General features: G+C 45.5%; 1 protein-coding gene across 1 annotated transcript in view; it reads right to left on the reverse strand.

Annotated features, from left to right (window-relative positions):
* The window catches only part of GYPC (glycophorin C (Gerbich blood group)), a 40,628-nt gene extending 31,603 nt beyond the window's left edge, over positions 1-9,025 (reverse strand). The window contains exon 1 of the mRNA XM_034785578.1: positions 8,800-9,025. Coding sequence (XP_034641469.1) covers positions 8,800-8,833 — 34 coding nt within the window. The 5' untranslated portion in view covers positions 8,834-9,025. The remainder of the gene's footprint in view (positions 1-8,799) is intronic.
* Positions 9,026-15,704: the final 6,679 nt, after the last annotated feature.

Here is a 15,704-nt window from a genome sequence, read left to right on the forward strand (position 1 = left end):
CCTCCATGCACCGGCCTGGGCTGCAGGGAACATTCACCAACAGGGAGAGCTGGCTGGGGTACCAGAGCCGTCCTCTCTCAGTGGGGAAGCATCTCTAAATCTCTGTCAGAGCCTCCCCCTCTTGGACTGTGCTGGCCCCTGGCATGTCCCCCACAGCAGCAGAACAGCCCCAATTAGCCTCCAGAACTCTTTGTGTCTCAGCCAGGGCCTGGCGGAAGGCAAGCAGGCCTTGAGCTGAATCTAGCCCTCTGAAGCAAGCGAACATTAAAAGGGAACTAAGATTCCAAATCAGCCAGACCCTGACCCAAAGCCACTGGGAGTCAGCTCAGAGTCCAGGAGCTGATCCTCAGTTGGTGGAAACGGTTATAACTTCACTGACGTCAATGGAGTTGTAACAATTCCCCAAGTGAACATCTGTGCAGACTTAAAGGTTCGACCCTCTCTAAGCTCGAAAGCGCGTCTCACTCACCAACAGACGTTGGTCCAGTAAAAGATATTCCCTCCCCCACCTTGTCTCTCCAATATCCTGGGACCGACACAGCTACAACAACATGGCATAACCCTCCCTAATGCCTTTATTTACCTGCCAAGACCTCAGGATAATGAGCCTAAGCTTTCCCTGGTGGAGACAGAGCAGTGCGGAGAACGGGAATTCCGTTTCGCGAAGGATTTTGATATTTTGAAATTTGGTTTTGTTTCGATTCAGAGTGAAAAACACTAAAAATGACTGTAATCAAGTCAACCCGTAACCTTCTCTTTGCTAAGCTAAATTGAGCTCCTTGAGCCTATATTATCTATATGGTCTAGGAAATATGTAGCCCTGCCATGAGTGCAGGTGGTTGGATGAGATGACCTCTTGAGGTCCCTTGCAGGCCGACGATTCTATTGGCATAAGGCATGATTTCTAATCCTTTAATCGTTGTCAGGTCCCTACTCTGAACCCTCTCCACTTTATCAACATCATTTTTGAATTGTGGGCACCAGAACTGGACACAGGGTTCCAGCAGTGGTCACACCAGTGCCAAATACAGAAGTAAAATAACCTCGCTGCTCCTACTGGAGAGTCCCCTGTTTATGTATCCAGGGATCCCATCAGCCCGTTTGCCCACAACATCACCCTGGGTACTCATATCCACCATGACTCCCACATCTTTTCTAGAGTTACTGCTTTCCAGCATAGGGTCCCCCATCCTGTAAGCATGGCCTACATTCTTTGTTCATGGATCTAACCGGGGGGAGGGATAGCTCAGTGGTTTGAGCATTGGCCTGCTAAACCCAGGGTTGTGAGTTCAATCCTTGAGGGGGCCACTTAGGGATCTGGGGCAAAATCAGTACTTGGTCCTGATAGTGAAGGCAGGGGGCTGGACTCAATGATCCTTTCAAGGCCCCTTCCAGTTCTATGAGATAGGATATCTCCATTAATTATTATTAACCTTTACATTTAGCCATATTAAAATGCATATTGTTTGCTTGCGCCCCATGTACCACGTAATCTAGATAACATTTTTAACCCATTTACTGTGTGCCGAGTTGATTTTATCCTGTTCCAATTATTTAAACAAAATGTCACGTAGCTCCAAGTCAAACACTTTCCAGAAGTCTACGTATATAACATCAGCATTATTACCTTTATCATGCAAACTGGTAATCTCATCAAAAAAAGATAGCAGGTTAGTTTGACAGGGTCGATTTTCCATAAACCCATCTTGCTTTGTTTTAATTAAATGACCCTTCTTTAGTTCGTTATTAATTGAGGCCCATATCAGCTGCTCCATTATCTTGTCTGGGATTGATGTCAATCTGACAGGCCTCTAATTACCCAGGTCATCCCAATTACCCTTTTTAAAAATTGGCACATTAGCTTTCTTCCAGTCTTCTGGGTCAACATCTGGGAACCACACCTGGACCAACATAGCTAGGCAGACTTACCCCCATGTAGACGCAGCTATGTCGATTGAAAAAATGCTTTAATCGATGTAACTACCATCGTTCAGGGAGACGGTGTTCTTACAGTACTGGAAAAACCCCTTCCATCACTGTATGTGTCTACACTAAGCGGTTAAGCCAGCATAGCTACACCGATGTAGCCAAGCTGGTGTATTCTCCTTAGTGTAGACACAGCCTGAATCACAATTTGTTTCCGGGTCAGTTCTGGGGTGATGCAGCTACTTACCACTCTTTACTCAGCACAGACTGTAGTTACAGTCGAATCCTACATGTATACTGCAATATGTAGTACTATAGAACTTCTGCCTCCATATGCTTATTTACCAGAATGTCAATACCTTACTGCAGCATGGCTGTGTTGCCTCATGGTTAGAGCGCTGGATGGGGGCTCCAGAGACCTGTGTTCTAGTCCCAGCAATTTCACTACCTTGCTGGGTGACTTTGGACAAATTACTTCTCCCCCGTGCCTCAGTTTCCCCATCTGTAAAATGGAGTTAATGATTCTTTGTAAACTACTTTGAGAGCTGCTGATGAACAATGCAATATGAAAGCTAGGTATTATTCTTATTTAAAATAACTAAGCGTGATGAGACTAGGAAAAGAAAACTAGCTCAAAGTGCCGTTTAGAATCCCGAATCCAAAAGCAAAATCCGCTGGCGGGCAGTGAAAATGAAAGGGAGCCTGGTCTAGATGAACTCTGTTAGTCCTGCAACACAGGGAGTAAAAAATGCCCCAGAATGCAAATGAGAACTCCTGCCTTACTGCAGGAAGAAAGTGCAGATGGAGAGATTTTCTGCTGTAGAGTAAGCTCCAGAGACCAAGACAGAAATCTCTGGAGAAGGGAATGGAGGCAGGAGAACTCCCAAATGAAAAGAAATTCTAGGCTGAAAAAGGAAGATTTATGTCTTCCCAGCATTTGGTCTTGGCTTCCCTTCCTTTCTTCTCACTTCTGAACCTATGGAATGCCCTTGAAGGACAGGAAGAAACAATTCTTCATTAACAGTTATGATCTTCACAAGAGCCCCCAGTTTTGGATGTGGCAGAAGTTCCTTAAGAGCTAAGAGAGGATGAGATTAGAAAAAATGGGAGGCTTACAGGGGAGCAACAAACCTCAGTTGACTGGACAGGCAAATCAGTGGTAGGGCTAAATCAGGAAACAGATGGTTCAGAGATCACTTGCCTTTAGAGGCATCTAAGCTATAAAAGGGAAAAGTGTGAGCATGTGGACGTTGGGTGGCGAATAGTGTCATGAATAGGGAAATAAAACATAAGAATTGAGAAGGATACACACATACATTGAAGGCCATTTGGTAGGTTCCATGTACTAAGTGACTAAAAGATATTCTCTGTTTAAAATCAGTATCTATATCAGAAGGCTTTGTAGGTCTTCTAGCTTAGAGGGAATACACACACACACACACAGCTGGTATTGACTCTGCAATATACGGCCTGTCACGTGTTCTCGTTTATAATATGGACTGTCCCATAAAGTAGGACATTTTAAACATGAGCGCTGCCATTAAGAAACTGAAACAGTCGCTTATCAGTCACAGGATGTCATGGAGCTGTCTCAGGGTCTGCTTGAAAGCCCCCCTGCAACTTACTGATAAAAAGCTTAACTCCATCTCCGGGCTTATCTGAAGAAGAAAGAATTAGACCCTCATGAAATAACAGGGTTTTTTATAAGCTAAAAATAAGAGAGCAAGAGAGAGAGAAATCACTTACAAACTTTATAATACAGCCGAACGAGTTTAACCCATTTGCGATTTTCGGCTAAGTTTTCTGCTTCATCAGGAAAGAACCCCGTTGTGAAACAGATGTCAAAAGAGAAAAGATGGGAGAGGCTGGTCTCTTTCGTAGATCAGAAGATTAATTAAAACAAAATCACTTAGTCAAATGTCTTACTGGCGAAAACACACACAAGGCATACCACTGCGTGTATGCAATATGAGAGTATGGAATGGATAATCACTTTCGATCGGACTCTGGTGTGAGCTAGATGATGCTGATTCTTGGAGAAACTCACGGAATATGGATCTTATTTCTGCCACACAATGCGATCTGCCAGCCAGCTGTTTTTGCACTGCAATATCATTGCTGAATGTGGTTGAATTATTGGTTGCAAATAAATTATCCAGCATAGCCTTTAATTTTTTCTATTCATAAATCATTTGCAAACCAATCCTGATTTCTGCAAATGTCGTCATTCCTCTACCAGATAGTTTGCAGGAACAGCTATCAGCCTGCGGGTAAAATTTTCAAAAGTACTTCAGTGACTTAGATAGATAGATAGATCCTATCTATCTAAGTCCTCTTTTCTAAAGTTTCATGGGACTTAGGAGCCTAAGTGCCTAAATCATTTTTGAAAATGGGACCTCAATTTCTATCTCTCTATCTATCATCTGAGCAGTGATGGATGCACAGTATTCCATGAGAGCCCAGACGGAAAGATGCAGTGATAACAGCTTTGTGACAAGGTTACGATGTGCCATGCAGTAGTGCTAATAGGCCTATGAATTTAGCTAGTTATAACCGGGATCATTCAAATCTGCTGTATAATATTTGTTTTAATTGTCGGGTGGCAGAGTGATCCCGATAAATGTCAAGGGTCATGCACTTTAATAAAAGCAGAGTGTTATTTGCATGGGTATTTTTTAACCTACATTTGTGTGTCCAATTACTGCAATTTCTTACATACATCAAGTCTTTGCATTTGCACATTTCCATATAGAGGCCTATGAAAATGGGCACAATATAAGAGCCTACATAGAATGGACTAGGTATATCCAATTTACATGCAGAGTCATGATAATCATAGAATCATAGAAGATTAGGGTTGGAAGAGACCTCAGGAGGTCATCTAGTCCAACCCCCTGCTCAAAGCAGGACCAACAAAATCATCCCAGCCAGGGCTCTGTCAATCTGGGCCTTAAAAACCTGAAAGGATGGAGATTCCACCACCTCCTTAGGTAAACCATTCCAGTGCTTCACCACCCTCCTAGTGAAATAGTGTTTCCTAATATCCAGCCTAGACCTCCTGCATTGCAACTTGAGACCATTGCTCCTTGTTCTGTCATCTGCCACCACTGAGAACAGCCGAGCTCCATCCTCTTTGGAACCCTCCTTCAGGTAGTTGAAGGCTGCTATCAAATCCATCCTCACTCTTCTCTTCTGCACACAAACCCAGGCGCTCAATTTCACATGCAGTTGTGGGTGCATTTTGGGCCTTCTCTTTTAAAAAATGGGGTCAGTATAATCCTCCACGGTTCCTGACTCATTAAATACTCAGTGCTTAGCAGAGAAGTACCAGCGGGTAGCCGTGTTAGTCTGTATCCACAAAAACAACAAGGAGTCCGGTGGCACCTTAAAGACTAACAGATTTATTTGGGCATAAGCTTTCGTGGGTAAAAAACTTCACTTCTTCAGATGCATGGAATGAAGTACGTTTCCTTACTCAATAGCCTCCATTCTTATTTAGAACTTACTGTTCCAGACAGGGCCTCCACTGACGAGAGGCAACAAAATCAAGTGTAGGTCCAAGTCAGCAGATGGTCCAATGAAGGTTCGTCAGGGACTGACTGTGGCTTTGCCAGAAGCCCCGAGTGAAGGGCAAGAGACCAGCTGGTGACTCTGGTCCTTGAGTTTCCCCTGGCTCCAGAAGGGAAGGTCAGGCACTAGCCCTTTGCCTAGCACTTCCCCCTCCAATCTGTGCTGGATGGTGCCTTGCACGGCAGCACCGAGGCTCCAATCACTCTACACTCAGCACAGGATAGGAAATACCCTCATGGAAGTTGTTCTCCCCTTTCGTGCTGCTCCACACAGCCAACGTGGGGCATTAGAGGCTGCACCCTTAGAAGCATACACCCAGGCTGGTGCTCAAGGGCCTGTCCCTGCTGAACACCTTCAGCTCCCGGTGAAGGAGATGGGACCGGACAGAGTTCAGCAGTTTGCAGGATTGATCCCCCATTCTGCAAACCCTTACTCCTGCGAGTAATCCTCACTCACACGAGCAGTCAGAGAATCATAGACTATCAGGGTTGGAAGGGACCTCAGGAGGTCATCTAGTCTAACCCGCTGCTCAAAGCAGGACCAACCCCAACTAAATTATCCCACCCAGGGCTTTGTCCTTCAACTCCCCTGAAAAAGTTTAGCAGGCCCGGGCTCTACCGTGGAACTGGACATCTCCAGAGTCCAGGTTAGGTTTTCTAACAACAATCCACATGGTGAATGTCTACACCCACTGCCTTCTTGAGGGGTGGGGGAGGGATATGGGCAAATCTCATGGGCTGAGTATAACAAAAATAAGCATAAGATTACCAATAAACCGATGCAGATGAAATACACTGTTGCAGGGATGTTCACAGCAGTTCAATAATGGCTTCACCACATGGCACGTAAAGGAGCCATGATCAGAAGAAGAGAGGTAGAGGAATATGGGAGGAAAATAAATTCTCTAAGTTCATAAAGCTGGGAATTTTAAAATGGAAACATTCCTCTTTCTGTTATGCTCTTTCAAGACCACCAAGAATATACTTGTATACAAAGAAAGAGTGAGTAAAAATCCTGTATCATGCATCAGTAAATGCAAGAGGATCACCAGAGCACCCTAATAATTAGGTTACTCAACACCATTCTAGCAACCTCACAAAACAGCTGTTATCTGGCATCCCCAGCCAGTATCAAAAAATTAGTATAAGATTAGTCTGATGTATTGCTGATGCTTTGTAGATATTTGCACCAGCTTCAGTACTTTTTATTTTGCTTATCAAGCCACACAACTTTGCTTTGCCAGACACAGTCCCTCTCTGTTAAACATCTGTTGTCTGTGCTGTACAGGACCTCTCGACACATTGAACTTTAACGTCTCCTTGATTAGAAACTGACTGGTGCCAAAGCTACTGGATTTGTGCCAGGAAAACAAAACAGGCCTGCATGGAAATAATGCACTGAACTTCCATATGTAGTCACCAGAAGGCTTCCCCTTTAATTGAATTTGGTTCCTATTTTGTTTTTTAAACAATGTGGATCACATTTACCATGATGCAAACTGAAACAGGATACAGGAACATCCTGTCTGAATCTGCAGGAGAAATTGCATTCAGAGAGTTGGAAAGCAGACAGCGACATTATTTCAAGTCAACACTAGGTAAAGGGGCGCAAGTTTTGTATGTAACCATCTATAGTGTATGGTTGTAAAAATGGTTTGCAGAGTCTGACGTGGTCAAAAACTGAGAACTCCTTCCTAGATGTTACCGAAAACAAAATGATTTGATGGATACAGTTGTTTTCTCATTCTATACTGTTGTGAGATGCTGACACACCGAATTAACGCTTTAGATAAGTCAAATGTCAGGCCTGATTCTTGAGTTCACTTTCGCCACTTTTAAACTGGTGTCACTCCTGATCTACACTAGCACAAGTGCGATCTGAATCATGGCCTGAGAGTCCACTCCTGAACGCCTTAAGCAGGCAAAACTCCTGAGTTAAGCTTGGGCCTTGGGGTTTCTACATAAGCAACAACACTGCCCAATCAATAATGTGCATTTCAGCTAATAAATGTAACTCCCCCATCCCACAAGACATTTGAGGGCAATAGTTATGTCATTTACATGTCTGAAAATAAGTGTACAGAAGCTCCCAGTCACGGTAGTGTCTTCTAAAGTGCCAATCTTTGTTTTTTCCTTCTACTGGCAGTGAATAGGCTTAAATCTGGTCAAAATTACTGGAACCAAAAAAAAAAAAAAAAAAAAAGATGGAGGTGATTTTTCAGCCTTTAAGTTGGTTTCTACTTGTAAAAAGACCCGGGGCCAATAAAAATCTTTGGCTAAAATTCCAGTGATTCTTTTCAATATAACATTTCTGCTCAATCCATCTATCTCATTCAAAGCTTGAAAACCATTGTCAATTTCAAATTTCATATAGACCAGTTCATCCTACAGCAACCCTGGGACCAAGAGTTGAGGGTGGATCTTTTCCCAGCACTCCCCTCTGTGTTGTGCTTTTTATTACAGGGATCTACTGTGAGGATCAATTCCGTTTTGGTGGGTTCATTACAAATATGCTGTGATGTTACCAAATTGGTTATATTTCAATTAAAACAGCAAACCTCTTCCAAAGCTATTCCCTGGACTGTGGGTCACAGTCTGCTGTCAGTTACACCATTGAAACCCAAAATGTTTCCATAGATGTCGCTGGAGTTACTCTAGATTTGCACCAGATCAGAATCTGGCCCTCAATTTTTTTAATATTACCCCCAAAATATTCTACCATGGGGTGATTAAATGGCATGGTCACTTGAACTCCCTGGGCCAAATTCTCTCCTACGCCACTCACTGAAATCAACAGAACTATGCCAGTATTGAATTTTCCCTCCTATAACGTTACTGTGAGAAAACCATTCAGTTGCCCTAAGACTGTGTTTCTAAAGTTCCCAAAGCAAACATGCATTGTAACTTTAAATATAGACTGACAGTTTTTGGCTTGCATCTCATATTACATACAGACAGCTTGGTGTCTCTAAATACAAGCTAGGCAGCACCATTAATATCTCAGAAGAGAGACACTAAGCCTTCTGAATGCTCTATATTTTCATTCCTTACGGGAAAAGCATTTACTTTATATTTTCTCTAAACTAGCACTTAGAATGAAATGTAACAAATTTTCATATGCTATATGCAGGAATTAAACTTTGCAGAGGTCTGTTTCGATTCTCTCTGTAACTTTTGACACACACACACACACACACACACACACACATGCAGAACTTGAACTGTGTTTAAAAATCATCTGGTTAAACAACAGACTTGTAAATTCACTGTTACTGCAGGGAGGGGAAAAAAATAGGGTACTCACATGGTGATGGTGTCACATTGTTTTTGTCACTCATAATTTATGCCTTCAGAAATGCCTTATTTGTGCTGACTGTTTTTTCCCCCTGTTCAGAATCGCCGGCTGGATTAAACAGAGCAGCTAGAAAGGCAGGGAAGAGACCAAGGACCCAGGAGAATGCAACACTTGTTCAGACACTCCTTGCCGAGTTCCTGACCCCTTTGCAACTGGAAAAGGAAACAGCACATGTGTCATTCTCTTTTGCTTTTCCAGCTCACATGAGCGGGGAGGGGCCCCACTTTCAGATAGCAGTAACTGTTTTCAAGTTTGACGTATCCCAGCCCCTCTGCCTTCCAGGAACTTTGAATCTTCAGCAACAAGTAGAAAGAAAATGCTTTTAAAAGTGCTTGGTTTCAACCACAATCCAGCCTAGTGTCCCGGGCCAGTTACCAGCCCCATGGATATTAACCCAATGGTGGATAATTCACTGCCAAAAAAGTGGAGGAATGCAGGGATGATTTCACAATGGGGTTTTCAAGTTCCATTCTGGCTTGCAAGCCTCTGCCCTGATATTCTAATTGTCCCTCTCATTTAACTGGTATATATCAGGAATATATCCACTGAAATCGGAGTAGTTACACCGATGTAAATAAGAGGCAGGATCAAGCCAGTGATTAAGACACTCGGCTTGGTATTCAGGAGAGTGGGGTTTAATTCCTGCTTCGGCCACACATTTCCTGTGTGACCTTGGACAAGCATCTTAGTCTCTCCCTGCCTCAGTTTCCCATCTGTAAAATGGGGGTGATAGAAAAGGTATAGGTGGTAAGAAGTACTTTCTTGTCTATTTAGATTATTAACTCTTCAGGCAGTGTTTTTTTACTGTCCGTACAGCACCTAACGCAATGTCTTATCTGGGTTAAGGCCTCTAGGTACAAGGAATGATTAATTAATTATTATTATTAATAATAACAGTTCATTAGAATCAGACCCAAGTGGTTTTGTCAAGAACTGAGCAATCCTCAGTTCTCATGGACCGTGTGGGTCAGTATGAATTCACAGCATGCCTTCGATGTTAACAACATAGTAACAGTTTGACTCAAAGTCAGGGGCAGGAAAATCAGAATCAAGACTGAAAACGCCCCCTGTTATGCACAGGTGTTGCAGCTTGTTTCTGTTAAGCCAGCTAAGTGCCTTGCTGCTAAATGCACTGCTATGTACTTGGCTCACAATATTTATTCTATAACGGTGGAGTGGGACGTACATGACAAATCTAAATAACTCAGCCTTGTTTGCGTGCACCGATACGGTAAACAACTCATATCAGCAGCATTTGCAACAGACTCTCACAGTGTTTAGAGAACCCTCGAATACTCCCTGGCATGCAGAGCACACAGCAAGGCGAGGGCCAAAGGGACAAAAAATCCTGATGTGACTCCACTAGCTTCCACAGAGGTACATCAGTTTATACCAGATTAAGGTCTGATATAGTGTGGACGGACACCTGTGAATGAACGGAAAATACTGACTAGAATGCTGTTGCCATTGTGTTCTGCTTCCCCATTCTACACCTCAAACACGCGGCATGCACAGAGCATTCTGGATCTACACAGAGGGAAGGAAGGAGGCTGAGGTGCTGACAGGCAGGGGTGTGTTTACATTAAGGCCATGCTGTAGCATCATAGTGTAGATGCGTCCTACGTCAGTGAAAGGGGTTATTCTGCCAGGGTTGCTAATCTGCTTCTCTGAGAAATTCTTCCATCCACCTGCCTACACCGGGTGGTGAGTCAACCTACCTATGTCACACAGGGGGCAAACGTTTTCACAGCTGTCAGCGACGTAACTAGAGCAATCTGATTTTAACCGTAGATCTGGGCTTAGCTTCGAATCCTGCCTCAGTTCCCATCCTGAGTAATATGTCTGGACACGGGGGAACTCTGTTGTGAGGAAGGAATCTGACCTGCCAGGCCACAGCTAAGCCAAAGGAATGGAAGATCCCGATATCTATCTAATTTTAGGTACTTACCGTTAATCATGTTTATTACAGTAGTGCCCCAGGGCCAAACAGGAGCAGGACCCCATTGTGCCAGGCACTGTACAAATAGAGTAGTGGACGGTCCCTGCCCTGAAGGGGTGATATGGTCCCCATTACCGTAGTACCTCACAATGTTCTTCACCATGTTTGCTCTAGTTATCCTCATAACATCCCCGTGAGGAAAGGAACTGCTATTATCACCATTAATTTTATAGATGAAGAACCGAGGCAAGACTAAGTCCTAGATCCTCAAGGTATTCAGTCCCTGAACTACCTCTGAAATCCATGGGAGTCAGGTACATTTGGAGGCTCTGAGCATAAGTGACTTGCCCAAGGGGGCACACGGGAAGTCAGTAGCAGAACAATGAATGCAATCCAGATCCTCTAAAGCAACAGAGGCCACCGTAACCATTAGACCAACCTTCCTTTCTAGTGGATTTTCTAGCCCCACTTCCTGCTCATCCACTGTGCTGGGATCCCCTGTAAGGGTGTGGGGCCCACTCTGCAAGGCCCCTGGTACCCTGTTCTCAACCGCCATGGAGCAGAACCTCAGCGATTCTGCTGGATGATGGACCTTTTCCATCCACCAGTATGGGAAGGGTCTGAGCTTTAAAGTGGAGAGAGCCCGCCCAGTTCCATAGCACTTCCTGAAGAGTCTGGGAGAAGAATACTGAACATAGAAAGGCATAGTGTTCTCTCTCCCTCTGACCGCAGAGCCAACGGCCTGGAGGGGAGCAGAGGCAGCAGGGAAATAAGAAGCATGGAGGGTAGCGGGGGGAATCAAACCATATGATTGGCCATTAATGTCTCCCGTGTCTGAACCCCCCTCTCACCCTTACATCCAGTGGCTGCTGTAGGCAGTGAAAACTATATGGAAGAGGGCAACTAAAGAGTAGTTTAAAGCCTTTTTTGGTCAAAGGTTACAGTATTTGTCCAGAAGCATCCAATCTATCCGATAGCAAAGGGATGTTGAGAAGCCTGCATGACGGCCTTTCATTGGCCGATACATCAGCCGCCTTGGCCCACAGTGTCTCCATTAACCCAGAGAGGAAAGGGCAATTTAACTGATTTTTTTTTGCCTTGGTGGAGACATTTGTTCATCTGTCCATCTCTGAAGCCTTCAGATCCTTCCTGAAAATATGGAAACAAAATTCCCTGTTTGCCGGTGTAGCGCTTTTATCCCAAAGGATCATAGAGTGCTTTACAAACTATGTGCCACTCTATTGTAGAGAAGTCACACTGGTATGGCAGTGGCGAAACACACACACACATCTTTGACCATCTCACCTGCACTCTGCCCACTAATCTATCTCCATCGGAACTACTCCTAATAGTCCATACCACTAAGCAGCTTCATTTGGCCTACATTGTTTTAAATTCAGTCTCCTTTATACCACTGGGAGAGAGAGATCACAACTGTTCCTATTTTCCAGGGGGCTTAAATGACTTGCCTAAGGTCACGCAGGAAATTTGTGGCAGAGCAGCCACTTTTGCTTCCCACCCCTCCCCACCCCGCTCCGGCCCCTCCTCCCTGTCCCAAGTGCAGCAAAAGAGTAACCTGAGAATCAGGCTATCACAGGCCAGCTGGGGATCAGGGCTCAGCCTTGCCTGGGGCATAACAGTTATCCGCCGGCTGATCCTGAGTGGGTGGCTTAATTACATTAGTGATCCTAGCTGTGAAAGGGTCAGGGTGACCAGGGGAGTTCCCTCTCTCTGGGAAGGACTTGCAGAAGGTTGGCAGGCAGGCTGGGGAGAACCACATGGGGCAGGATAGGCCTGTAAAAAGCAGCGGGGGTTCCTGGAAGAAGCTTATAGCTTCATAGATTCTCTAAGGCTGGAAGGAACTGTTATGTTCATCTAGTCTGACCTCCCGCATAACACAGGCCACAGAACTTCCCTAGAATAATTCCTGCCGAGTCCCCAGGGAGGGGAGGCATTGGGGCTAGAAAGCAGGGCCTCCTGGGAGGCTGGAGCTCTGCAGTGCCCTGGAGTAGGGGTGTAGAGTCAGGGACTTCATTGTCAACCGAGAGGGGCTAAAGGATCGTTTGTTTGGATGTTAATTTGGATTCTTTAGCTGGACTTTTGTTAGCCTGGAAGGGGACTGAACTTAACCGTGACATGCCTGGAGTGCTGGGCCTTGGAAGTTTTAAACAGGGGTCAAGGCAAGCAAGTAGGATGAATGTAGGGGTAGACGTGGTACATTTCAAATTTCTCTCTCTGCCGCCCCGAACAGCTCCAAGGAGAAATCGGAGAGCCAAGTTTGGTCCATGGAGTTTAAAATGAAGGATTGGTATAAAAGTAACAATAAGGCGCATATTCCTGGGCTACTGATGAATTTGGAGGTGGCTGAAAGAATGACTTTTGATCTCATACCTCCCTAATGTATCTCATGTGAGTACTGACAGTCTGCACATCCTGATACGGTTTATTACTTGAGAGCTAAATTATGCCTCCAAAAGGCACAGCCCAGCTGGAAGGAGGCACCGCTTAAGGTATAATCAGGGCCGGTGCAAGGATGTTTTGCGCCCTAGGTGAAACTTCCATCTTGCGCCCACCCCGAGCCCTGCGGCAGCTCCCCGTCCCCCCCACCCTGAGGCTCCCCACCCCCCGTGGCAGGTCCCCACCCCACCTCCACCCTGAGACGCCCCCTCCCTGTGGCAGCTTCCCACCCCCTGCCTGGGGAGCCGTGCGGCAGCTCCCCACCCCAGCTCACCTCTGCTCCACCCCCTCCCCGAGCCCTGCGGCAGCTCCCGCCCCCCCCCGCCCCGCGGCACTGCCCCCACGGCAGCTCCCCACCCCCCCTCCACCCTGAGGCGCCCCCTCCCCGTGGCAGCTTTCCACCCCCTGCCCGGGGAGCCGTGCGGCAGCTCCCCACCACAGCTCACCTCTGCTCCGCCTCCTTCCCGAGCACGCCGTCGCTGCTCCACTTCTCCCTCCTCCCAGGCTTGCGGCGCCAATCAGCTCTTTGGTGCTGCAAGCCTGGGAGGGAGAGAAGCAGAGTGGGGTGGCGTGCTCGGGGAGGAGGCAGAGTAGAGGTGAGCTGGGGCGGGGAGTTCCCCTGCGTGCCGCCCCCCCCCTTACTTGCTGCAGGCGGCCCTCCCCTTGCCCCCCTTGCCCCAGCTCCCTCCGCTTAAATGCTGCCGCCGACCGGGGCGGCCGAAAATCCGGCTGCCGTGGTCGCTGCCGAGGAAAATGCCACTCCCCAAATGCTAGCATCCTAGGCGACCGCCTAGGTTGCCTAATAGGTTGCACCGGCCCTGGGTATAATGCCACCTCGGTACTGACTACGACTCCACCCTTCCTCTAGGCTAGATACCGCCACGCCCTGGAGAACAGGGCACCAAATTATGTCTGCCTCCTATGTTCCTGTATTGGGGGAGAGGTTCCTTCCTCCATTCCCCTCTCTAATGCGCCTACCACATCCAGCCTCCAATGAACTCCACGCAGATGCCTGAAGGATCAGGGCATTAATTTGTAGTTATATCTCAAAGCAAACCAGGGCTTGAAATGCTTCTGATAATTTTTGCAAGGATTAGATTAACATAACTGTGCCCAGAGATACTAATCATATTTGATGTTTGAACTCACAGGCATCTGTCTTGGTACCTGTCTGCCTTTCATTGCTTCGTATTCATCATGAAAGCAGAGATACTTCAGTGCAAATGTTACTGTCACACCCCACCGTCCTAACACAAAGCCTGTCTGTGCTAAAATAAGGACTTGGTTACAATGGATAAAAACAAAGCCCTGAGTGAATATCTGTAGCGAACCCAAAAGCCCTGTTTCTTAGCACAATTCCTATTATTAGAGTTTTCATAAATAACTCTGTGGTAGCCCTAACTCAGTGATGTCTGAGTGGCATTTTCTGCACTGCGCATAGTTGTATTATTAAAAAAACTCACTTCACGTGGATTATTTTTCTTCTTTTTATAGTAAAATTTCGGATCTGATCAGTTGTTTAATGTCAGGAAAAGCAAAATATGATTCAGACTCCAGTCTTGCAGACACACAGATGCTTAAAGAACGAGGAGTACTTGTGGCACCTTAGAGACTAACAAATTTGAGTATAAGCTTTCGTGGGCTAAAGCCCCCTTCATCAGATGCATGCAGTGGAAACTGCAGTAGGAAAATGTGTGTGTGTGTGGGTGTGGGTGTGTATCTATATATAGATATAGATATATACAGAGAACATGAAAATATGGGTGTTGCCATACCAACTCTAATGAGACTAATCAATTAAGGTGGGCTATTATCAGCAGGAGAAAAAAAACTTTTTTAGCGATAATCAGGATGGCCCATTTCAAACAGTTGACAAGAAGATGTGAGTAACAGTAGGGGGAAAATTAGCATGAGGAAATAGTTTAGTTTGTGTAATGACTCCTCCACTCCCAGTCTTTATTCAAGCCTAATTTAATGGTGTCCATTTTGCAAATTAATTCCAGTTCTGCAGTTTCTCGTTGGAGTCTTTTTCTGAAGTTTTTGTTGTTGAATAATTGCGACTTTTGGGTCTGTAATAGTAACCAGGATGGTTGAAGTGTTCTCCGACTGGTTTTTGAATGTTGTAACTCTTAACATCTGATTTGTGTCCCTTTATTCTTTTGCATAGAGACTGTCTGGTTTGCCCAATGGACATGGCAGAGGGGCATGTGCCAGCAATGCAATCCATCTGATGAAGTGGGCTTTAGCCCACGAAAGCTTATGCTCAAATAAATGTGTTAGTCTCTAAGGTGCCACAAGGACTCCTAGTTCTACAGACTAACACGGCTACCACTCGGAAACCTGTCACAGATGCGTAACTCAATCACATGATGGTCTTGTTGACTTCATGCATGCGTGTTGTCCCATTGATTTCATAGGGATTACTCCCATTAGTAAAGCTAAGCCCGTGCTTAAGTGT

This window comes from Trachemys scripta, chromosome 11, assembly GCF_013100865.1.
Source record: "Trachemys scripta elegans isolate TJP31775 chromosome 11, CAS_Tse_1.0, whole genome shotgun sequence".
NCBI classification, from domain to species: Eukaryota; Metazoa; Chordata; order Testudines; family Emydidae; genus Trachemys; species Trachemys scripta.